Source organism: Rhynchophorus ferrugineus, unplaced genomic scaffold (genome assembly GCF_030347505.1).
Source record: "Rhynchophorus ferrugineus isolate W39M unplaced genomic scaffold, kcgeb_rfMv2 rfM2, whole genome shotgun sequence".
In the NCBI taxonomy this organism is placed as follows: domain Eukaryota; kingdom Metazoa; phylum Arthropoda; class Insecta; order Coleoptera; family Curculionidae; genus Rhynchophorus; species Rhynchophorus ferrugineus.
Genome location: NW_027472581.1, coordinates 46,968,044 through 46,994,563, shown reverse-complemented (window position 1 = coordinate 46,994,563; position 26,520 = coordinate 46,968,044). Strand labels below are relative to the sequence as shown.

General features: G+C 30.0%; 2 protein-coding genes across 4 annotated transcripts in view; one reads left to right on the top strand and one right to left on the bottom strand.

Annotated features, from left to right (window-relative positions):
* Window positions 1-22: 22 nt before the first annotated feature.
* Window positions 23-4,581, top strand: LOC143191046 (uncharacterized). The gene is made up of 7 exons (XM_076395700.1): window positions 23-176; window positions 314-411; window positions 492-632; window positions 703-880; window positions 2,063-2,198; window positions 2,254-2,483; window positions 3,607-4,581. Exons 1-7 carry the CDS (start codon window positions 101-103, stop codon window positions 3,714-3,716), a joined length of 969 nt encoding a protein of 322 aa, XP_076251815.1. The 5' UTR covers window positions 23-100; the 3' UTR covers window positions 3,717-4,581.
* A 695-nt stretch (window positions 4,582-5,276) lies between these two features.
* The window catches only part of LOC143191045 (putative sodium-dependent transporter YocS), a 30,679-nt gene continuing 9,435 nt past the window's right edge, over window positions 5,277-26,520 (bottom strand). The window contains exons 2-9 of one of the 3 annotated variants that reach the window (XM_076395699.1): window positions 12,876-13,044; window positions 12,706-12,819; window positions 12,314-12,558; window positions 12,021-12,257; window positions 11,763-11,963; window positions 10,239-10,501; window positions 5,747-5,823; window positions 5,277-5,500 (exon numbers count right to left, since the gene is read on the bottom strand). In XM_076395699.1, coding sequence (XP_076251814.1) covers window positions 5,772-5,823; window positions 10,239-10,501; window positions 11,763-11,963; window positions 12,021-12,257; window positions 12,314-12,558; window positions 12,706-12,819; window positions 12,876-13,044 — 1,281 coding nt within the window. In that variant the 3' untranslated portion in view covers window positions 5,277-5,500; window positions 5,747-5,771. Of the gene's footprint in view, window positions 5,501-5,746; window positions 5,824-10,238; window positions 10,502-11,762; window positions 11,964-12,020; window positions 12,258-12,313; window positions 12,559-12,705; window positions 12,820-12,875; window positions 13,045-13,100; window positions 13,208-26,520 lie in introns of those variants that run through there. The other 2 variants (XM_076395698.1, XM_076395696.1) reach the window with 2 other exon arrangements.

Sequence of the window (26,520 nt, the reverse complement as noted above, 5' to 3'; positions counted from 1 at the left end):
GGATTGCAAACCTCAAATGGTAGAATAGAACTAGAAAATGAAGTAAATCAGCTGATGCAATTTTAATCTGTCAAGGTGAAGACAAGAACATAGTACGAAAATGTCTGGGTCTGTAGACGAATGTATAACTCGCCTATTAGCATTAGCTAAAAGATTTAATTGTTTTTATTTATCGGGTAAGTTAAATTACAGTTGTACAAGTGGCGTAATGTGTTTAATTCATACAATCATTTCGATACAAGGATTATCAGGAGCTATAGAAATGTATTGATTTGTTACACCACCCGTTCTATACAAATAATTTTTGTTTAAGGATTCCATTCTTCTGAATGTAAGCCATTTGTTGTTGAAGGTTATCAAGTTGGGCTTATAAGGCCAGATGTCATGAAGGAATTGATACATTTTCCAGAGGCAAGTTTATCATTAATATCAGTTTCATATTTCTACAAATGGGTTTGTTTATATGAATGAATTTATTATTATATTTTTAGGTATTTCATGTAACACCAGGGTGTGTTGAGTTAAATCCAGCTTTTAGAGACTATCAGGAAAGGAGTGTTAAAGTTAATGAAGTTTTAAAAGAACTAAGAAAGAAAAATACTTTTATTACATTGAAAGGTTGGAGGGATGAGGTATTCTAACTTTTGTTTACTTATTGCTTTAATTGCTGTATATTACTTTTATATTATGTTTTGTTCACAGTGTTACGAAGTAAAAGCAGAATTTAATACAACTAGTCTTTTGAAAATGGATAGATCAGCTACTTGCCTGTTTGGAATTAGAAACTATGGTGTTACAATTAATGGATATGTAAGGCATCCCCAACAAGGTCAATGTTTATGGTTTCAAAAAAGAGCTAGTACTAAGCAAACTTGGCCAGGTAGTTTAATAAGCACTTTCAGTTAATAAACATCAAGTGTTAATAGTGATAAATAAATATCTTTTTTTGTATTTTTTATGTTTAATATGATTATATCATATCTTAAAACAGAAACTTATGGAAAATATTATATATTTTGCACAGTGCAAGTACAAATATTAAATTAATCTAATTTATTTTTAAATATAAATTATAATGTATTTTGTATCTAAATCAGTTCGTGAAATTTTCTGCTTTTTATGAAATATATTTCAGTCCATTTTTATTTTTTATTAAAACTTCTTTATTTTTGCTTATTCTAAATGTTGGTAACATTTTAAAGAAACTTTGAACATAAACCATATGAACAATTCTTATTCATTTTATTGTAGAACATTGTTTCTATAACAGTCAATAAAATTAATAACGGTTTTTACAGAAGTATCTCTTCTAAAATTTAAATGGTTATCAACTTGGTAATTTTGAAGAACTGTTTACTAAACCAGCAGTCAATTGTCTATTTGTATACTTAGTGGTTTGCTGATTTGTTTTTAATGAATGTTCTTATATTTTTCTCAATTCAAATTGAATGTGTACTATAAATATTACCATTACTTTACTAAATAATCTGAAAATTTAATCGTATTGAAGTATTTGCTATTATTTATAATGTTTTGAAATTATATTAATATTTGTTCCTGTTTTAGGATAACAAAATAATTGTGTTAAAGCCTAAATTGAAAAAAGGAGTTTCAGTAAATGTTTAAATAAATGAAAAATTTAGATGTTAAAAAGTAGTACTTCTGAGTACCGTTTTGGCATTTGTCATATGGAATCTTAACAAAAGGCACTTATATAAGATTTGAATTAAATTTAGGGGAATAGCAAAAGTTGCAGATAATTTTACACTATTTTTTGTTATTATTATTTTGTATATAAGTAGTCATATTTTTTATATATTTTGCTAACAAGATACAGTCTGCGAGTTTATTTTCATGTTGAATTAAAGAAGTGAATAAAAAATTTGCTTATTACTCAAATGTTGATAAGTTACATGTTGGAAAAGTTTAAATGGGATATCCTACTCTAATTATTTAGGGCTATGTTTGAAATATTTAAACATTCACATTGAGACTAATTGACAGACTTTATATATTATTACACAATATTATTTTAATAATTTGACTCCCAAATATTTAAAAGGTAAATGGGATAATATGGTCAGTGGCGGGTTATCAGTTGGTCATGGTATTCTGGAAACTGCTCACAAGGAAGCTATGGAAGAGGCTTCAGTTCCTCCATATCTATTACAAAATCTTATTAGTACTAGTTGTGTATCGTAAGTACTATCAACAAGTGTATTTGCTTATTGGTAATATTTTAATCTCTGTTAGTTTCTTTTTTGAGTCAGAAAGAGGCTTGTTCCCTAATACAGAATTTGTCTTTGATTTGGAGTTACCGGTAGACTTTGTACCAGAAAATGCAGACGGCGAAGTTGATACCTTTGAAATTTTACCAGTCACTAAATGTTTAGAAAAAATCCTATCACCAGATTTTAAAACCACTAGTTCTCCAGTCGTCTTGGACTTCCTAATTAGACATGGCGTGGTTACTCCAGAAAATGGTAAGCAAAAGGGTGGTTCACATAACATAATTATAGTGAGCAAAGAATAATATGTATAAATTTAAATCGTTAAAATTAATTGAGTAAAGTAATATTCGATACATATACTTATTAAAGTTCATTTTAAAAATGTTTTTTGTTATACTATTATGTAGTTTCAAGTGCAATTAACAATTAAATATTTCAACAACAACAAATAACAATTAAATTCAAACAACAATTAAATTAAGAGTTGAATATGGAGTGTGAATATGGCATTGGAGAATATGTATTTCATGGAATTTAAGTTGGTTGTATTTAAATTTAAGTTTTACAGTGGACGCGAACTTGCGCGCTGCATATGCCCTAGGTCTGTTATAAATTCAGTCACGGTCTCGCAATTACATTAATGTTTCTGCAGTGAAAATATTTCCCATTTATGTATATCCTAATCAGTATGGTATGCACGAGCTGTAAACCGTATAATGTATATACAGCCTTTCTACGAAGAAGAAATGCAGGAAAAAAACCAAGTTTGAGACCTTTAGTAGTTGTATTGGCTTTTTTTTTGCAACAGTTAATTAAAATAAGTATGTCTTTACAAACAAAAGCTTAGAAACGACATAACAATACATTAATACTGACACCTAGATAAATGAAAGGGTTTTTTTTTGCTTCACATTAGCGTAATTGTACAATGATACTCTTTTTTATAAAAAATATATATTTACAACAATTCAAGATATATTTATAACATACTTAAGTTACGCTTTCATCCTTATGTGTCGGAATCGTTAATATTAAATCAATTTAAAAATAGTCTACACAAATCCCAATTGGTAACTTATAAACTATCTATTTGTTCAAGCATTATTTTATTCTTCCCCCAGGATTAATTAATTCAAGAAACTAGATATTCAATCAATTGTATTTATTAATTATATGACAGTTATAAATATAAAGTTAAAATTGAAAAACGACCCTTCCAAATATGCGATATTTTAATTTCAGCAAAGTATTTACTTGCTACATTTGTTATCAGTTTATCATACAATAAACTGAAACATTAACAGGGTTTATCTTGCATGATATTTTACTTTATTGTTGTTTTAATATTTACTAAAATTGTGTATTATATTTTTAGAGCCAAACTATTTGAGTATCATAGAATTTCTACATGTTCCACTGCAAACGGTTTACGGGCGATGCCACAATAAAATGAAAGAAAATGGAATATCTTTAAGTAATATTTAAGTTTATTACTCATAAGTCATATTTATCATTTACCTGCATAAATAATTTCCAGTCATGCTTCTAATATTAAATACTACTATAATATTTCATTTTATATAATGTATTTTTTGTAAAACTCCATATTTTCATTTATAAACGTAATAGTGTAAACACCATAAAATAGCATTAAATGTTTAAACATACATTATCTGTTTAATTATTTATCAAATTGATACTGGATGTAATATAATATAACTTTTTATATTATACTTACATATAGGTTAATCAATTGTAGTATTAGATACAAATAAAAATAATTTATTTTTAGTAGATTATCCAGCTACTCAGGAACCTTATTTAAAATTTGAAAACATCGTATTGACAATAAACTTTTTATGTCAGATGAGGCATAGGCAAACTATGAAAATCGGAGTTTTACAGGAGTCCTAAAATCTTCATCGGTTATCATACCTTTCCTTATTGATATAAGTAGAAATATAGTAAAATTCGCATTTTAATCCCCAAAAGCTTTAATTAGAAAATGGAAGGTACTATTACATAATTATCTTAAAAACAAGTTAGATTTTTTACCTGAAATAGTAGTATCTATTTATATACTGATTATCTAGTGTTTTTATATTCGTTTTTAAAAACTAGATGTAACAAACAGGAAATATTTATATAATATACATTACACACTATATATAATTTTTTAAATTAATTTATGTGATATTACGTGTCAGCTTAAGTTAGTGTTATTTAAAAATGTGTGTTAATTAAATATTATATGAACTATTAGAAATATATAATCAAAGAAATGTGGTAAACATATACATTTAAGCATCATTTTAGTGAGGTTTTGCTGTGAAATAAAAAATATAATTTCAGACTTGCTTTCATTTTAAACACCAAATTGTTTTCCTTGTTTTCACTGGGAGCGTAGTACTGTTGTTTGACAAAAGAAGACGCCACCAGCAGTGTATTAATTTATTATGTTGTAAAGCGTAATATAAAATATCATGCAATATTGCTGAGAACTGATATTTTTGAACCTGACGAACAAAGAAGAATGGCCATTATAAAATCAAAAGAGCGATTCATTACTATTGCTACATAATAATTCTTTCAATCAGCTACACGGTAAAAACCTACTCGGAAACGTTTAGATAAGAAGTTCCAGCTCACCTCAAGCTGTAATATTGCGCTTTCTCATTATTACTTGTTTCAATTAATGGCTCATAGCCTGTCTGAGCACAATTGTATAACATATGAAGATTCTAAAAACTGGATCGATTCGTGGAGAACTTTTAAAATAACAAATAAATAAACTTGGTATCTAGATTGTTAGAAGGATAAGAAAAATAATAGTCAACAGTGAACCAAACATCGTTAGAGTCACAAATATGAAAGGTCCAGTTCTTTCGCGATATATTATTAATTTTTGAATAAAAAACGGGGTTGTTCATTTTTTTAATGAGAAGTATATAGATTTGCCAGACTTACCATCAGTCATAATACTTGTTTTCAAGAATTTTTAACTGTTGATTCACTAACAAATATGGCTAAAATAATAATACCGAATATATTAAAATAAATATTAGTTTTATTTATGCAAAATATCGCACAAATATGAACAACACGTATTTATTTTTAGCGTATAAAATTCGATTTTGTTTGTTTTTCATATCCTGATTTAACTTAAGCATGCTACTGCACTGTCTTGCCTGCCATGATTTTGACGATAATTATTATTGGAAATACTGTCAATCGGGCAGAGTTCCTCATGAGTTTTTTGTGGCCACCATCTGAAATACATTATATAATACATTAATGGTATATAAGAAAACTAACAGTGGTATGAAAAAGAAGGAATATAAAATACTTCGTTCAAATAACAGAGTGCAAAGCAATTTTTTACATGCATCTGATTTTATTGGTGAATCTATATGGTCATAAAGATTTAAGAAAGATTTAGAAATACTTTTTACTGTTATGCAGGAAATTAATATATAACTATAAATTAAAAGATGAGATGCAGTAAAAATAGTTACCTTGCAACCCATTTCTTTGTCATAGTTATATATGAAATTTTCCAGATCTGATATAAAATAAGCTGAATCGTAAATACCTAGAAAATATTGTACTTGTAGTATAGTAAAATTGTTTAAAAGTAATTATTATAACATAAATATATTAATATCCTATCAAACATCCATTTTACTTGTTCAACAATTCAGAAGAGCGTAATCAGAATTAATCTGAAGGTATTAAGTTTGACGAGCAGAGCTGAAACTGTATGGGCCCTTCGAAATTACAATTTTATGACCTTATGTTAGGTACACTCCTACTAAATGCGGATCATGACTTTGTTAGTGGATACTAATCAGTATTTTTTACTACTTTTACTTGTTAGTAGTTTTTTGCATGCGATGTCAATGCTTTGTAATAGACTGATTTACAATACTTCTTCCAGTCAGTTTATATCTATTTTCCCCTCTTTTCTATATTTTTCAAGCCATACAAATGGTTTATGATTTTTGATTAATCAAATCTTGGATTGTTTGCAAGTTACTTATTTCTCTGTCATTATCAATATCGTCATAATTCGATGGTTGGTACACGATAAATAAAACTCAAAAAAACGAGACGAGAATATTTGTTAAACATAATACCATTAATCGACGTTTGACTTTCACAGAGTAAAGACGTGTTCGGAGAGACGTCAGTGAAACGAAACAAAAGTGCAACATCTGTGTCACAAATGCGGCGTTAAAAAAAGTCTAACAATAACATTTTAGACTGGTGAAAAAGTAAAAGAGCGATCGGAAAAAGTAAGTACAGTAGAAAATAAATGCAGAATGCCATAAAACGTTAAGGGTCGAAAACTCAACATCTAGACCCGCAAATGCAGCGTAGGATAATTTGAAACATAAAAATAACAGTATTATTTCAACAATACGTAAAAAAATATGGAGAAGAACACTGCACAAAAAACCGATAAAATGGAAATATCGACATCAGGCGTATCACATATTGTAGTTTTGAATCTAGAGAACACAACTAGAGCCCAGAATGAACAGGCACTTTACAATGCGTGGATGAACGAAAAGTCGGCGTGAGAGAGTCTTGACATTGCATTAACTAATATCCAAAAACAAATAAATGCCCTCCAGCTACAACTAAATAAACAAAGCTCTGAGGGCAAGGACAAAACAACGACAAACCACCAAGCCAACAAAAGCAGTCCAATTGTTACATATGAAACAGATGAAGAAGAATTGCAGAAATAAATAGGCTGGATAACGGTTAAAAATAAAAAAAATAAAAGCAAATAATTCCCCAGGATCTTCACCACAGCAAATAAAAATAAAACATAATAATGAACAAAATAAAGAAATTAGAATGCTCAGACCACTCCCAATTATCGTAAGTAATGTTACCGACTTTGACTTGCTTTACGAAACACTGAGGTCCAACTACATAGTATTCAAAGCAACGATACTAAACAATGGACAAATAAAATTGAACGCCGAATGTAGTACAACATTCACAAAAATAATAGATTTTTAGAGTTGCTGAAACTGCAATGGCACTTTTATAAAGACAAACAAACCAGAGACATCAAAGTTATGGTAAGAGGGCTTCCACCAACAGCTTAAAGTGAAAAAATTATCGCAGAACTAAACAAAAATGGGCTTAAAAGCGACAAATATATTAAAAAAAGAAATGACCAAAAATAACAAAGGAGAAATTTTAGTCCAGAAGAAGCCATTACCTCTACTTATGTTAGCCTTTGAACATGATACGGACACAAAAACAATTTTTGGTATTAAAATAATTTTAGGGGTCGAAATAAAAATCGAACTTCTAAAAAAATCGAACTTAATACCGCGATGCAAAAGATGCCAATTGCATGGACACACACAGAAATTCTGCAGAACAGGACCAAGATGTGTAAAATATTCAGGTAAACATATCACAATAGAGTGTAGAAAACCCAAAGAAGCTAAGCCGAAATGTGCAAACTGCAATGAAGCTCATCCGGCAAATTATAGAGGATGTGCAGTTGCTAAAACACTACAAGAGAGGAGAAATAGTGTAGCTCAAGTTAAACCTCAAGAAACAATGAGTGAAAAGAAAACACCGAAAAAATATAACACCGTTAATGGTGAAATGACTTAAGCCCAAATGAACTTATGCACCAACGAATTGCTACTTAAACTAATAGGAAAGCTGGACAGACAAGAAAAAATTATCGAATATTTTTCCGAAAGGATGGAAAAACTAGAAATGAAAAACATTAGGCCTGTGGCCCCAAAAACCCGAAATGGTAAATAAAGATATCCGAATAGCAATTTGGAATGCTAATGAAATCCAGCAACATCACGCTACCCTACAAGATATGCAAAAAATAGATATTTGCCTAATATCCGAAATCCATTTAACAAAATAATCCTTTATAAAATTTAGAGGATATACATTCTATCATACCATACATCCAGCTAACACCGCAAGAGGAGGAAGTGCAATAATAATAAAAAAGAACATTTCCCACCATTAACAACCCGGGCTTAGTACAGCAGAAAATCAGGTAACAGCAGTAATTATTAAATCAAGCAGATACAAGGTAACAATAGCCGCAATTTATTGTCCTCCAAGAAACAATAAAAAAAGGACAATTATTTGAATGTCCTAAGCAACCTGGGAGAAAAATTTATAATTGGAGGTGATTTTAATGCAAAAAATACAAGATGGGGATCAATAATGCATAACGCAGCTACTGAACTGAGATGTAGTTACATGTCAACTGGAAAACCAACTTATTGGCCGGCTGATCAAGAGAAAACCCCAGACCTGTCATAATATTCAACTATATAAAAGTGGAAGAAAATTCGATGATTGAATTAGTCACGCCAAAAGAGTTAACTAAAGTTATTAAAACTGACATTAACCCCAGGACATCAACAGGCTACGATTTAATAACAGAAGAATTACTTCAAAAACTACCAAGAAAGGGAATTATAAAACTTACCAAGTTGATCAATACAGCATTTAGATTAAAACATGTCCCAGACATTTGGAAGATGGCGGAAATTATAATGATCCCAAAACCTGGGATGTCACCAAACGAAATAAAAGCCTATAGACCTATATCACTGCTGCCAGTAATATCTAAGGTTTTTGAAAAATTCCTCTTGAAAAGAATAAAAGCAACAGACCAGTTTGGGTTTATTAACAAGCACTCAACAATTGACCAGATCCACAGAATAACAGATGTTATTGAAAAAGCCTACGAAAGGCAAAATGTATGCTCAGCTATATTCTTAGATGTAGCACAAGCCTTCAATAAGGTTTGGCATGAAGGCCTTGTTCATAAACTACAGAAAATGCTACCAAAACAACACACCGAACTATTAAAATCATAAATTACAACCAGAATGTTTAGAGTCAAACAAGAAGAAGCTTACTCTACAATAAAAGAAGCTAAAGCAGGTGTACCACAAGGAAGTGTACTGGGACCAATGCTTTATCTACTCTACACTTGTGATATACCACAAATGGAGAATATTACGATGGCTACATTTGCTGATGATACTGCGATTATAGCTGTCTGAGACAATAGTCAAGAAGCCTAACGAAAATTACAACAGGCAAGTGACAATATAAATAATTGGATACAAGCTTGGAAAATAAGAATTAATGAAAGTAAATCTGTACATGTGCAGTTCACCTATAAACAGACCATACAAGCACCAATAACATTAAATAACAATGTCATTCTATGTAGCAACAACGCTAAATATCTCCGAATGAATCTCGATGCAAAACTTCGCTGGAATGAATATATACAGAAGAAAAGAAAAGAACTGGAATTGAAATATAGGAAAATGTACTGGCTAATTGGAAGAAAATCACAATTATCAGTACATAATAAATTGCTATCATATGTTCTGCAAAGAGTAATAAATAAAATACAAATTTTTCAGAACAAAGTCCTGAGAGGTATTGTGGGTGCACCCAAATACTATAGGACTGATTACCTACATCGAGACCTTCAGATACCCACAGTCCGTTAAGAAATCAAGAGAATTGCAAGGGAGCATGAGGAAAGACTCCATTTTCATACTAATATTGAAATATTGCAACTTTTGGATATCACCAGAACAGGACACAGACTCAAAATAATCAAACCATCTGATCTTGTGTAGTGTTGTGTAGTGAGGTGCATATATTAAAAAACTCAGCAGTGACACGTATAAACATTATTTCACCAAAGACTGAGTTAGGGCCGGTGGGTCCTCCTAGTTATATACCTAGATTTAAGTTATCATAAAGACAAATTGTAGGTTAGACGGAAACGACTAGTAAAAATATATTAATTAAATAATAATAACAAATAATACCATTAAAATCATGGTTAACAGATGGCACTGATAGAAATTAATTCCTTGTTCTAATATAAGTAAATCATAGCTTTAGTCATCTTCTAACTAAACTAATAAAACTGCTAACTAAACTAATATTTTATGATTAATAACTTACCGTTGTTTTATTTTTTTGAAGATATACAATAAAGTTAATGGGAATGGAGTCATAATTGCTACAGCTACAGGAATAACTGTTGTTAGATCAGCTTGAAGAGGTTGTAATGTAAATCTTAATAAATAAATAGCTATACCAGTATTTTGAATGCCGGTTTCAATGGCTATAGCAAGTGTATTTTGTTCAGGTTGTTTTAACACTTTGGCTAGAACATATGCAAACAAATATCCCAGCCATGGGAGACCCATACCAGCGAGAATGATCTAAAAAATAATAATTTAAAAATCCATGTTTTACCAATGAAATTAATACTAAATGAAATAACACAGGGAGGAAGCAACAATACAGTTATCTTATTATATATAACAAAAGACCTATATTAGTTGTATATAAAATTAATGTATTGTCATGTTAATAAATATATAATATTTACTATTATGAACATGTTTTAACTGAAATTGTTTCATCGACAAATATCAAGTTTGCCACATACTGAGTCACATTATCTATCTGTATAGTAATTTTTAACTGTCAAATTCCAATTAATTTTTATGCTGTTCATTCACATATATCAGTAGTGGTACAAAGTAATTTCTTTTATCATATTTTAAAGTACCCTGGACTGGAACTACTGCTTAAAGTATGTCTGAATGCCGCAGCAGGACTCGAATCCGCGACTATTGCAATAGTAGAACGATCGCTCTCTCGCTTTGACTACAGCGCCAATCAAGCCGGTGGTGTAAAATAAATGCGAGTTCTATAATAATGTGATTTGATATCAACAGAAGGTGGAAGTCATACTACTTCAAAAAACTGCCTTGTAGTATATGTAAGCGGCCTTAAAATTTATCATAAAAGTGTTTTTAGTTGAGTTGGTCTCCATTTCGTATATAAACGATTATAATGTCGATTTTTAAAACTAGTTCTTGACCATTGTAATAAATTCTGGATAATAATGTATGAGCAAAACAACAATAATAAATACTTATTTAGTTACACTCAATTTCTGCTAATGCAGGTGTAATATTGTGAAACTATAAGGGATATTTATTATCCTATTATTTAATTAGACTGAGATCAGTGTCATTGCACTGGTACATATGTGTGTTCACAATTATTTTTTATGGTTACTTTAAAAATTTATTTTTATACCACACTAGCCAGTAGTTGAATAACCCTGGCATTAACATGGTTTGCAAATCAATCGTTACTGCACGTGGTTATTTTATCTGAAAATTGTATATATTTTTTTATTTCCAATTTGATTATATCTATTATATTGACTCATACATTAACGGTAGGGTCGATATTTTGATAAATTTTAGTCGAAATACAATTTCTTGTTGATATTTTTTATATTCATAATAAACTTGAATATTGTTTCTTTCTTAGAGATAAACAGTGAAAACGGACTGAATTGATATAGCCTATAAATTGTTCAATCTATAAAAAAATCAAAAGACAAAACATGTAGCTAAAGATGTTTCCATGTAGAAAAAAAATGTGTTATAATATGAAGCTTACCCTCCAAGAAAATAATTCGAATAGATACAAATTCGATACAATGGCAAAAATAATAATAAAAATGATCAAAAGCGATGAGAATCCTTTTAAAATTCTACCTAGGAAAGCTCCAGTCTTTTTTAGGTATCTGTTTATCAAATATCCTATGATTAATGGTACTATTAAAGCAAAGACAAAACTAGATATATGAGCATAAGGGACCTAAAAATGATAATAAAAAATATGTTATACACTTAATGACATTATATGATGATTTACCTCTAAATCAGCATCTTTAAAAATAGTTTTTCCTAATGTAAACAGCCATAATGGCATCATTAGAAACGCTGCAAGAGTACTTATCGTTGTCATTAAAATAGATAGCTCAATATTCCCATCTAATATAGCAGTCCAAATGTTCGATGCACCACCAGCTGGAGACACTCCAGTAAAAAACATACCGAGGCGCATTTCAGCATTATCGGGGAAGAGCACATAACCAACGGCATAACTGAGCTAAAAAACATTAAATAATTATGATATTTTTGAAACAGTTATATATTTCACCTTACCAATGGCATAATAACAAATTGACCAAAAAGGCCAATACTTGGACCAACAGGATTTTTAATTAATTGTTTCATTTTAGCCCATTGAATAACGCAGCCAAAATTAATATAAATAAATGCTACTAAAGTGGCTGTAGATGCTGTAAATATACGATCAACGAGACGTTGCTTTCTCACACATTTAACTTCGACGCCACTGTCAGTGGCTTTAATTCCAGAATCATATCTACAAGATATTACAGTCTGACCTAAAATAATTAAGTAATATGTTAATTTAGTGAATGCTAGTCGTATATGTTATATACAGTACTTTTTAATAACTATTATTATAACAGAGATTTAAATGATTTTTTATATATAATTTAAGAGTTTCTAAGAATAAATACGTTATGTACCTAAAAAATTTCCTGTTATATTAAATGATCCATTCCCTGGTTGTTTTATTAAAATATCTTTTTCCACATAAGCTATGTGAGGGTTTTCACTGTAGAAATAACACTCCTTATCAACTGAAATTAAAAATACAAACACTATAATTTTTATATAATGAGTTTTGAAAAATTACCTTCTCCAGTAACATTATACTGGATATTTACCATATCAGACATAACAAGAGTTACATTTTTTGGATTAAATGATATGGTTATTAGACTTTTGACCACAACAGCATGACATGCCAATAGTATAGTAAATATCACAATTAGAAGCTGCATAAATCCTGATATCGGACACATCTGAAAAAAAAACGTATCAGTGCTGTGAATTATAATGAAATATATTTTATAAATACTATAGAGCAATATAATGACTGTTGCTTGGTTGAAGTAATATTCACAACTAAAACAATGGGTTGTTTCTTTTAAAAGTATTTATTGGGATATATCTTTCTAATGACCGCAAAAATTAAATTTGTCCCTGTTTACAAAATAGTTGACCGCAGCTATGGTGGAAGTATGATGCATGGTAGATAACAATTGCATTCTAACAAAACAGTGTCTTTGTAAATATATTTAGAAGAATGAAATATTTGCAAAAATAGGTATTCTTGTTAGCTGTAAAATATGCAATTAATTAGTAACGTTTTTAATACATATTACATACATATACAGTATTTAGTTGTCTCTTTCAATAATCAACCTCGCTGTTCAGCTGTTGTTAAGCAACTATTTTAACACATTTTAAAAAATGCCAGTGAAAGTCATGATATTTGTGAAAATCATCTCTAACTGAGCAAACGGTGCAATGAAAAGCCTTGATAATGATAAACAACGATGAAAATTCCCTTTATCAGTTTGTTTTTGATTTTTGATTTGTAACATATTGCTTCAACAATAAAAGTCCCAAGGGTAGAAACTTTTGAGTTGAGCTAATCACAACATTAGTGGCAAATTTAATCAGTGTATTTTGTGGAGGAGAAAAGTCCAAACAAAATGAAACCATTCAAATAGGAAATATTACCCCTCCCCAGTATTTTTGTCTTATATTTTCGAGTCTCTTTTTTACTAACTAGGGTTTATCTCCATTGGATATAGACTAATAATTTTAAAATATAGTAGGTATAAAAATATCAAAAAAGATAATTGTTTATAGAATAACTTATAATTATTGTATTTTTTAATGACTTGATCTAGTGTTCAAGGCTCAGAACCACGGACTTTTCATCGATTATTCTAGACTGATAGACTATGATTGGTTATTAATATTTTGTAATCTGTGAAGTCTACTAATTGACGAGAGATCCTTATCCATCTTAGTTACTGGCGTGATCGAGAAAATCATTCTGTTTATATAAACATTAACAAATACCCCGGAGCAACGTTCCAAAAACAAAAAATTTGGCAGCGAAAAACAATTATTTTGAAATATACATTTCTTTTAAAAAACTATACAACTTACCTGAAAAAGATACAATTATTTTATTTGTCTTAATTATCAATTAAATTGACAAATCGCTAATTCCTACATTATATTTTCGTCTATAGGTCGAATATAATTTTTAAATTCAGATACATATATTTGTGACCTTTGACATATAGTTGGCATTTCATATTACGTTGAAGAAATAATTTGAATGAATTTTTCTTTTTTACATAACAAATGTTTTTAAAAATAGACCAACTTCGTCAGATTTAAGTCGTCCTTGCTGAAATATTTTTTCAACTTATTATACAATTTTAAAATATAAAAGTCAATTATTTTAAGATATGTTGAATTTTATGTATTCGATATTTTAGGCTTAGAATACATAACTGGTAAGCCCATGAATTTCAGTAGTATGTAAGACTAAGAAATTTAAAAAATGTGGTTTTGGTATAACATTTCTGGAAACTAATACTTCTAAATAAATTAAATATTATTTATGTTTTATATCAATCAAGTACTGGTTAAGATAATATCCGAATTACGGTTATCCATTATGAACTTTTTGTATTTTGCTGAGTGAGTAACAGAATGTACATTTTTACTTCAATATTGGAAAAATAGCATATCTTTTGATATTTATTTACGGCATTTTCATAAAAATTCTGCTCAATCAGTTTATATATAGTATACATTAATATAGCATTTGATCGGTGTTAATTGGAATGAATTGATGAATATGTGTGGTAAGATTTTTTTTATTTAAGCATTTACATATATGTTGTCATGGATTTTGAATATTTGATTTTTTGAATATTGAATTTTTCATGTGGTTTGATTTTACTTCCAATTGACCATATTAAATCAATTTTTGGTAAAAATTAGTGCTTTAACATAATTCTGGTGAAAAAATTAAATTCACATCGATATGTGAAAAAGTAATTCATGTGTTTTGAATTGCATTTTATGACCTTTGCAAGACAATTTCATCATCATAATTTAATTTTTTTGGAATTTGGAATTGTTTTCTGGATAATTCTCGTTCCATCTTTATATTATAATTAGCCTATAGTGTAATAGTATTATATTAGGCTTATAAATTTGAAATTTGAAAAGAAAATGAACTGTAAATTTTCGAAAAAAAGTTTACTTCAACTTCAATACAACGTATTCAAATTCTCCAAAAAGTTTTTGGATCGCATAAATGTAGTGGTTTTTTAGAACACCCAAAAGTTCTCCACGGCAGATATTATCTCTTCGATTTATGAAAATCGTTTTCGACAATAGAAAGTTAAGTATGAGAAGAATCAGAAGGAGCTAAATCTGGCTTATTTATTTATAATTAATTAATTAGTAATATATTTAATTGATTGAAACAACTTTACTTCACTAATTTGAGCTGTTTAAGCAGCTGTGTTATTTTGGTTGATTTTTTTTTACCGTTTTTACAAAAATAATAATATAACTTTGTGACATATATATAAAATTAAATTACCAACAAAACAAATCCATATAAATTAATATAACGTGAGGGTTCGGCACCGACTTCAAACTGATCAGTTGGTAGTGGTTAACATAATATTGTAAATAGATGAATAGGTTTAGGTAGGCATTAAGTCGGTTCATTTCTTCGTGCTTCTTTAACATTTTCTAATTGAATTGACTTTAATGATATAAATAGTGCATCTTGCAGTTTTTGATTATCTTTTAATTCCATTTATTGATTGAATTGTTACGTGCGATGAGACATGGATTCATTATAACAAATCTAGAAGATTTGGCCAACGTATAGGACGTGGCAATACTGACGAAGCAATCATTAAAAAGTCTCTTTCCAAAAGTTGACAACAAAAAATGACAACTTGGTGGGTTAAACTTGGGACATGTAGAATCTGCAATATAAAAATTGTATCAGCGATCAAAAGCTTGTCAAAAAAAGGACGTCTTTGGAGACTTCTTAAAAAATTGAAAGCGTTGAATCGAAGCATTGCCATTTACCATATTGTCTAAATATGTTTGTCTAAAAAACACATTTTTGTACATAGCAAGAGGTTATTATTTTTAGAACATTTGCAAAAAGTTCTTTTTCGGTATTTATTACTTTGTTAAATATTAATGAGTTAATTACTAGACGCTTGCATGTATTCTGATTATTTTTCAATTTAAAAAGGCATTATTGAGAAAAATTGGTATTGGTTAATAAACATATTTTTCATCATTTCCTATTAGTTGTTCCAAATTTTTATGGCGATATGACGATAGCATGTCGAAAGAAAGATTTTTGCTTGTCGAAAAAAACAGTGAATGGTTCGTTTTTGCACCTCTTCAACTATTCGAAACCCTATGTCATGTTGCATCTGAAGAAATGGTATAAATAAGAAATATGCTGGGTGCAGTAGAATTTCTCATTAGAACTGTAAAGGTGAATACTTCACAAAAGTTTGGTGTCGATGTGAATGGCTCTCCTACACTAGCCTATGACTTTTTACGCTTGGGATTGTAGTATGTCCATTTTTCATTATCAGTCACAATATGTCATAGAAAACTAGTCTATTTCTGGTCTAAATGGTATTTTCAGTCAATTCATGTGGAAAATCTTGAAATAGTTGATTGATACTGTTAGTGATGTTAGAGATGGGACTTTGTCCAATAAGTACTGCAAATTATTATCTTCGATACAATTGGATCAAGCATCAACATTTCGATGATTGGCGTCTGTATACCGAATAACTCTATAACACTAAATGTGTAACTGTAATGTTTTTAGAAGAGATGTGAAAGCTATAAAATTTAACAACTATGTTAGGTAGTTAACAGATGTTCATATTGATACTTAAGTTTTTCACTCATAATACATATCGCTGATCAAAATGCATATAAGCATATAACATGAACATCTTAGAAATATTTCATCTACTATATTAGGTAGGTAACATTTTTGGAACATATACAATATACACTATATATACAAGATAATTTCTGGGTAATCCACTATTAAATTTACTAAAAATTAATTATTAAAAAATTTACCTTAAATGCAATCCTGTTTTTTTAAATTATATAGTCGATAGATAAATGGTGATGAATGATAAAATAAATTATAGAATGTCTAAGGAAATTTACACCGAACTGACCCATAAATGAAATTATAAGTAACTAAACAAGAACACAGGCCTTACCTTAAATGTAATGCTGTTTAAAATTATCCAGTCGAAATATATTTTATAAATAAATAGATAATGATAGAATGTATAAGGAAAGTTACGCTGAACCGACCCACAAATGAAATTATAAGTAAACACGAACACACGCAAATCTACTTAATTGACTTCTTCAATACTAACATTTCAATTTAGATCGGTGACATTATCTTTAGTGCCTATGGAGAATAATGACCACGCAAGGTTTCTAGTTACGACATTGGGACAATCGGAAATACCAAAATGACAATAGCAGTATTTACTTGTTTTAACTAATTACATATCTTTCCTTTTATTTTATTTCATCTTTTAATATTCGATAACTAGTGTGTTTATTAATATATAAGAAGTATGTAGACCTTGAAAAACATGAGAAATACGACATTACTGTTATCAGAAATAACGTTATTAAGTTATAAGTAGTGATAGCCCTTGGTCGAAATTCGATCACAACGTATTAAATTAATCATGTTTCTCTCATAATAGAGTAAAAGAACTAATTTAAAAATGATATGTTACTAAAACTTGTTTTCACAGTATATTAAGTATATATAAGTATATATAAGATCAGAAATTTATTTGATACTTATTATTAATTAAAATAATAAATGTCTGTATATTGAAACGTATTAAAATATATGCAACTACCCTACTATTTCAGGAACTAATACTCACTAATATTTTTAAAATTTCATTTAACTAAATCTATTTTTCATTAACTCTCGATAATTAACAAAGTATCATAAGTAAGATTATTTTCAGAACTGTAACAACTTCAGAGCATTAAATATAAGTATACATGATCTTTCTTTACTTTTCTGTTATAAACATAACAGGTCAATCGAAAAGTCCCCGACCTGACACATAGATGGCGTTACTGGAACTAAATCCATATGAGTTTTAGTTAGCACCAACCCTCAATGATGCGTGTATAAACTTGACAGCTGTCGGATCATTAGTTTGTGAATTATAGAATTTTGAGTGAAGCAACTTTTGTTATTGTGAACAAAATTGATAAAAAGAAATTTCGCGTGTTGATAAAATATTGCTTTTTGAAGGTAAAAAAAATACAGTTGAAGCAAAAACTTGGCTTAATGCCGAGTTTCTGGGCACTTCCCCAGGAGAATCAACCATCAAGGATTGGTATGCAAGTTTAGACGTGGTGAAATGAGCACCGAAGACGGTGAATGCAGTGGATGCCCAAAAGAGCTTGTTACCGACGAAAACATTTAACAAATCTGCAAAATGATTTTGAGTGACCGTAAATTGAAATTGAATAAAATAGCAGACACTAAAGATATCTACAGAACGTATACATCATATCATTCACGAATATTTGGGTATGAGAAAGCTTTGGGCAAAGTGGGCGCCACGTGAGCTCACTTTTGACCAAAAACAACGACGAGTTGATGATTCGGAGCAGTGTTTGAAGATGATCAAGCGTAATAAACCCGAGTTTTTGCTTCGATATCTGACAATGGATGAAACATGGCTCCATCATTTCACTCCGAAGTCTGATCGAGTCATCCGAGTGGATTGCTCATGATGAACCCTCTCCAAAGCGTGGGAAAACGCAGCAGTCGGCTGGCAAGGTTATGGCGTCTGTATTTTGGTATGCGCATGGAATAATTTTAATTGACTACCTTGAAAAGGGAATTTCCTATTTACTGTTTTCAGATCTCAAAAGAATGCTCGGTTGGAAAAAATTTTCGTCGAATGAAGAGGTGATCGCCGAAACTGAGGCCTATAACACAATTAAATAATTTATTCTTTATAATTTAGAAATATATATTAATAGAATGTCTTTACAATGATTAAATTAACTATTGATCTTTCAAAACTGCAAAACTAGTGAATAATCAAAATAACTGATAAAATGTTCAAAGAATCAAATGTCATGTAGTCACATATCTTATTACATTAATCATTGAACACCTTAATATTTATCAATACTTTAAAATGTTTACAAAAGTACTGTTAATAATTCATAATTTGTTCTATTTATCTTATGTGTTCCATCTATGCAAATTATACAGTTACTTTCATTTTAACTCCTACATTACTTCATTTATGTATTTATACAGTCCTTATCTTTTAACCACATTTGTCACGTAAAATATATATTTCAAAAACAATAGAGACACCAGGCTGATTAAAAGAATAATTTCTTTACCTAAATTTTTAAATAAAATTGCGTTGTTTTTTGTTTATTTATTTCACTCTTCAATCTCGCCATTGCATCTTCAGTTTGTCTTCTATGGCTTTCTACTTTGTTTTATGTCCAACCGGGAACTAACGACTCACCAACAAATGAGAAATTAGAATTCTATGAAACTTTTTTATAATTGTTAATGTTTTATGGAACATTCATTTTAACTTTTGATACGCAAATTAATGTATTTATCACCTGCAAGTTAATGTCACTAAAATTTACAGAAAATTCTTAACAGCCTTTAGAATTACCTCTAGTACAATTATATACTATTCTTCCAGAACCATATCAATTAATAACAGTCTTTAAGCAAGAATAATTTACCTTTTTTTATTTTTCTTCATCGGACATCAAATCAACTTAAAGCAAAGAAAACTGACGATTCTGGTTATTCTCGGATTTTGTTAATCTATGTTGGGTTGAAATGTTTATATATGTCGCGTTTTTCTTTCATAGTTATATACTATATATTACCTTCCGATAAAGCGGACACATTAGTTCATTTTCTCTGCAAAAAATGTAAAATAAAACTTTACATGACCATACTAGTCTTAATAGTATTTTATCCAAATTTCTTATAACTTTAATAATTCTAACAATACTGGAATAATCGAAAGTATTACAAAATCTTAGATAACACAGCTTAAAATTAAATAACTTTAATTATGTTTTAACAACGACATGACGAATAATTACCGTATAAGAGTTACAGCTGGAAGCGCGTTGGCCAGTGCTTAAAATATTTGTTTAAATATATTCCTTATTAATTTATTTATTTATAGTCGTATTATTTAGCGAGTTAAAACACTCAATTTTAACGAACACTATTCTTTTTCATTTTATAAACTTACAAGAACCTTTAGTCCCAGCGAGATTCGATCCTAGGATATAGAAGATGTGTGCAATTTTACTGTAAAATTCGGAAGGCTAAATTAACACATTCAATATAAAGCATGTTACACAGTATATAGAAGAGCTGTAGAAGAATGGCAGAGAATATGAATGTAAGAATTAACTGGTACATAACGAATCTTATATTCAACCTAAAAAAAGGTTCTAATTAAGTGACGGAATTACTAATACTGTTCAGGGAGAATTGCATTCAGTTTGGTAATGAAGTATAAGAGATTTTCTGCGAAGCATGTCCAGAACTATACAATATGAATGAAATAAAAATGTTAAATTACAACTTAACAGGTCAATTGAAGTCCTCGAGCTACCATAGTAAAACGCATTTTTTTTGCAAAATTAGTTTTTTTATTAGTATTTATTTTTTATTAGTAATTAGTATATTTATTTTGTAAATTAGTCAATTTCAATTTACGGTCACTCAAAATAATTTTCTGGATTTTTGAAATGTTTTCGTCGGTAACAATCTTTTTTCGGCGTCCACTGCGTTTACCATCTTTGGTGCTCATTTCACCACTTTTAAACTTAGCATACCAATCCTTGATGGTTGATCTTCCTGGGGAAGTGTCCGGAAACTCAGCATCAAGCCAAATTTTTGCTTCGACTGTATTTTTCCCCTTCAAAAAGCAATATTTTATCAACACGCAAAATTCCTTTTTATCCATTTTTTTCACAATAACAAAAGTTGCTTCACTCAAAATGTTATAATTCATAAACTAATGATCCGACAGCTGTCAAATTTATACACACATCTTTGGAGGGTTAGGGCTAACTAAAAATAAAAAGTAAATTAAATAGGAAATTCCTTTGTCAAGGTAGTCGCTGAAAATTATTCCATGCGCATATCAAAATACAGACGCCATAACCTTGCCAGCCGACTGCTGCGTTTTCCCACGCTTTGGAGAGGGTTCATCGTGAGTAGTCCACTCGGATGACTCGATTGGACTTCGGAGTGAAATGATGGAGCCATGGTTCATCCATTGTCACATATCGACGCAAAAACTCGGGTTTATTACGCTTGATCATCTTCAAACACTGCTCCGAATCATCAACTCGTCGTTGTTTTTGGTCAAAAGTGAGCTCACGTGGCACCCACTCTGCTCAAAGCTTTCTCATACCCAAATATTCATGAATGATATGATGTATACGTTCAGTAGATATCTTTAGTGTCTGCTATTTCATTCAATTTCAATTTATGATCACTCAAAATCATTTTCTTGATTTTTTAAATGTTTTCGTCGGTAACAATCTCTTTTGGGCGTCCACTGCGTTTACCGTCTTTGGTGCTCATTTCACCACGTCTAAACTTAGCATACCAATCCTTGATGGTTGATCTTCCTGGGGAAGTGTTCGGAAATTCAGCATCAAGCCAAATTATTGCTTCGACTGTATTTTTCCCATTCAAAAAGCAATATTTTATCAACACGCGAAATTACTTTTTATCCATTTTTTTCACAATAACAAAAGTTGCTTCACTCAAAATGCTATAATTCACAAACTAATGATCCGACAGCTGTCAAATTTATACACACATCTTTTGAGGGTTAGGGCTAACTAAAAAAAATATGGATTTAATTCTAATAGCGCTATCTAGGTGTCAGGCCGGGGACTTTTCAATTCACCTGTTACATCAATCACACCTTCAATTAAATGTTCTGACCAAGTATACGCTTTTTTTTTATTAGTTCTAGACGTAAGGAAGTTCAGAATCTGTTCTTGCGGAATAAAATATATTGATGCTGATAAATCCGTGAAAACTGATCATGCAGGATTGTTAAGTTGACATGCTGAATCGAGATTAGGGAGTTCGACTAGAATTGTGTAACAGGTCAAGAATTATATGAAGTAAATTGCGTGTGTAAGGATTTTAGAAAATCAATATTCGAAAATGATGGTTTGGGGAGATGTTTAGAAAGGCCGATGAATTACGCAAAGATATACAGATTAGGGATGTTGTGGATATGCTTTGCGGGACTTTCGTTTGATAAACAATGCGGATATTTTGTGGATTTTGGACAGGTCTTGTCACGAGACAAGAAGTGAGAGCTTGGTTTTGTATAGCAGCTGGAACATGTGGATTGTAAACTAATCACATGTCTGAGAGATATATTTAAGGATACACTTTTTAAATTATTTTAAAAGGAACTTTTTGACGAAGTAATATCGGAATTAAGCACCTCTGGAACCCTTATAGGCTCTGTGATACCAACCAGTTACATAACAATCTCAGAAAAAACTAAATTATCTTTATGAACATTAGATTTTAAGAAGTTTTAGGCAGTCAGGACAAAGTTTTCTATTTCTAAAAGAGGACAAATTATTTACAATAGGTATATTCTTTAAAAGGAGTGATTAAAGAGGATACAAATTTATATATGAAACGTTCTTAATAACGTTGCTAATTTTCTAAATTCCCGAAAAGCTAAAAGATTGTTAACGACGATCCTCGAAAAAAAAACTACAGAACAGCCATGATGTTTAGATTTGTCAAATAGCGGGAGTAACCCGCGAGTATGATGTAAAAAATACTAGAGTCTAAAAAGGTAGGAAAACTAATGGATCAGTGACCTATTTTCGCAATTCTGCGGCATATCGAAATCGCGTGGTAGCCAAGCAAAAGATAATCGTAGTAGATCCACTTTCCGTCGTCAGTCATAGAACTCCTTTTTCTTAGCGTCGTAGCCATTTTCCTCCTTTTGGAACTTTCCCATCATATGAAAACGTGTGGAAATAGTTGCTAATAGTACTCTACTGATATAATGATATTGATTTTTTTAATTTTCCTCCAAGAAACTTTGATATTGTAATGTTTGGTACTCTATAAAAGTATCAAAACCACTAAATAGGTGTTTATGAAATGATGCTTCATATATTTACGAATAGATATCTCTGATAACTTAAAAAACTGTTCGTACAAAATGTGACCTTCAATTTTCAACTAAGTTTACCAAGTGTCACAGTAAATTCTTAAAATATATATTATAAGAATGCAGATTGATGTTTCTAAGAATTATTTTGTTTTGTGAACAATGATATCAGTATATTTAAAACTGATTTATTAAGAATAAATAATATAATTTTACTTTTTTTCAACAAACGTTTCACGTCAACAAAGCGATTTTGCAATTTAAATCATTTAATAGCAGCGAACGCTTTAACTTTTAAATTGCGTATTCGATGTTTTTCGAGCTACGAATTTCAATTATGTTTTCTGTCTGAAAAGCTTTTACGCTCTTTTAAGTACTAATGCAACGAATTACTTTCTTTCTTTAATTGAAATGATTGGTACGTTTAATACATTAGTGATTAAATTTATTTTTATCAGCCGTGCTTTGTGAACCCGGAATAGTGATTCACATTTTAAAAGTGTAGTTTTCATTTCAGATTTTATATATACATTGTGATATATATAAATAGAAAATATTATATACAATGTAGAATTGACAATTGCTGATCATCGAAAAAATATCATGAAAAAATTTTTTTGTTTGTTTGATTTTGTACAACACTCATACGAAACCAACTTTACGATTACAACGAACTATCTAGATAAAACTATGAAGGCCAAAATAAAAGCAAGTTCCATTGTAAAGAACAAAATCAGCTAATTTCAAGAGAAAAATCGCCCAAGAATTATCCAATCTTCTCGTTTAGCTACAAAACAAAAAGGAGTAAAAGAATCTTAGGCGAAACATACTTTTGCCTTAAGATAGACTTAAGACATAACATCAAATTCATATTAATCAGAATCATTTCAATAAATTTTAACATTGCAATTTTAGCAACATTATTTAATTTCAATACATCGAGATATTGAGGTAGGCTTTAATTATTTTTATTTTGACAGGATGGGGTGGAGGCAAAAATATTTCAACTTTGACCGTTTTTTTGGGTTCAGTAGCAAAGCAAACTGCCATCGGCCTCGTACTATACAACAGTAGGGACAAAGCAAGCCGCCATCGGCCACGTTCAAGAGGGATGGTGGCAAAAACATTTCAACTTCAACTTTTTTTTTTGGGGTCAGTAGCAAGGCAAACTGCCATCGCCCACGTACTATACAACAGTAGTGCCATCGGCTACTTACAAGAACATCAGTGGCAAAGCAAGCTACCATCCGTCACGTTGAAAAATATCAGTGACAAAGCAGCTGCCATGAGTCACAGTGCTGAAACGTTTTTTATACTTTTATTATTTTTTTTATATTTAATTTTTTTTTCCTTTATTTTATTTTATTTTAATCATACATGCTAAACTCAACTTCAAACATAAATATTTCAGCTCCTCAATATTTCAATTCTTTTTTATTATTATTTTTTTCTTATTTTCTTTTTCTTTTTTTCTTTTTATTTATCTTTAATCATATGCTAAAAGATTGCTTTATCCTTGATATTTTTGTTTGATTTAATCGGAATTGCTTCTTTTTTTATTTAAACGGAACATTTTTTTTAACGGAATATATTTTGTTTCATTTAAATGGAATTTCTTTTTTATATTTAAACGGAATTTCTTTTCTTTCTGTTTATGCTTACAGGTCTAGATAATTAGATGTACTCACGCCGTATAATTACTCTTCTGATAAAGGTTTGGGTGTAACTGTAAAACTCTCCTATAATTGCATCCTGTTGCCGTAGCTACTGCAACCACGAATCGCCAAAAAACAAATGATAGCTTAAGGAGGAAAAAAGATGTAAGACTGTGTATTTTGCGTCATTTCTATGATTTTTTTAGCCAATTAAGAATAAATATATATTATTTATATGTTGAGATCATATTGTACGTGTATTTAAGAGTTTATAAGCGAATTTTCAAAAGTTGTTTTAATCAGGCAATGAAGATATAGGCTGCCGCGCATTGCGAGTCTTCATACAGGTAGGTAATTTGTGTACATTTTGGAGGTAATTTTCATTTGATATACATTTTTCAAAAAATTAGTTTTATTTAAAAGTGTCTCTTCTATGTGACTTAAACATTAAAGAAAAGAAACGAAAATTAATATTTATGGAATGTGAAAACTATGCGTAGAATTTTATAAAGATTGGTTAAAAACCCTAAGAACTAGAATGTACACAAATTCGAAAAACATATTTCTGAAAAAAAAAACGCGTTTCTTTTTATATTTTGAAGACTCCTTTTTACCAATGAGGATTTATCTGGACTGGATTTACTGGCGAGTGACCAACGACATACGGAGTTCAATTATGGGGATGTTTTGCAAAGAGCAACATAAATAAAATTCAAATTTTTCAAATACTATAGGACTGATTACCTACATAGAGACCATCTGATACCCACAGTCAGTTAAGAAATCAACATCATAAGGGGGCATGAGGAAAGACTCCATTCTCATGAGAATATTAAAATATTGCCTCTTTTGTATACCACCAGGACACAGACTCAAAAGAATCAAACCATCTGAACTTAGTGTTGTATAGATAGGTGCATATATTAAAAAACACAGCAGTGACATGTATAAACATTACTTCACCAGAGACTGAGATAGGACCGATGGATTCTCCTAGTTATATACCGAGATTTAACTTATCATAAAGACAAATTGTAGGTTAAGCGGAAACGACTAGTAACAATGTATTAATTAAATAATAAAAAAAATTATATGTTTCATAAGTTTAACGTTTACCCTAAAACACAACTGCTATATAGAGCCCGTGTTTTAGAATCATTTAAAAAATGTGGTTACTCTTAATTTAATAATGTTTGTTTTATAATACCAGGCTATTAGTGACTTTACAGATTACAGATTAACATGGATTCGGATTTCCTGCTTCCTACAGTCAAGCATGGGCGAGGTTATGATTTAGGCAGCAATGTCGTGGTATTCAGCTCAACGATGAAGTTCTTACTATAAGTAGCATATTGCTGTCAAGTAGTGCTTTATTCCAAAATAATAATGCGCCCATATACACAACCAAAAGGGTCCAGTTTTGGTTTGAGGAGCTTCATAATATCATCGAACATTTCCCCTGGTTAGCATAAAAGCCAAACCTCAACATAATTAAGCAGTTATGGGG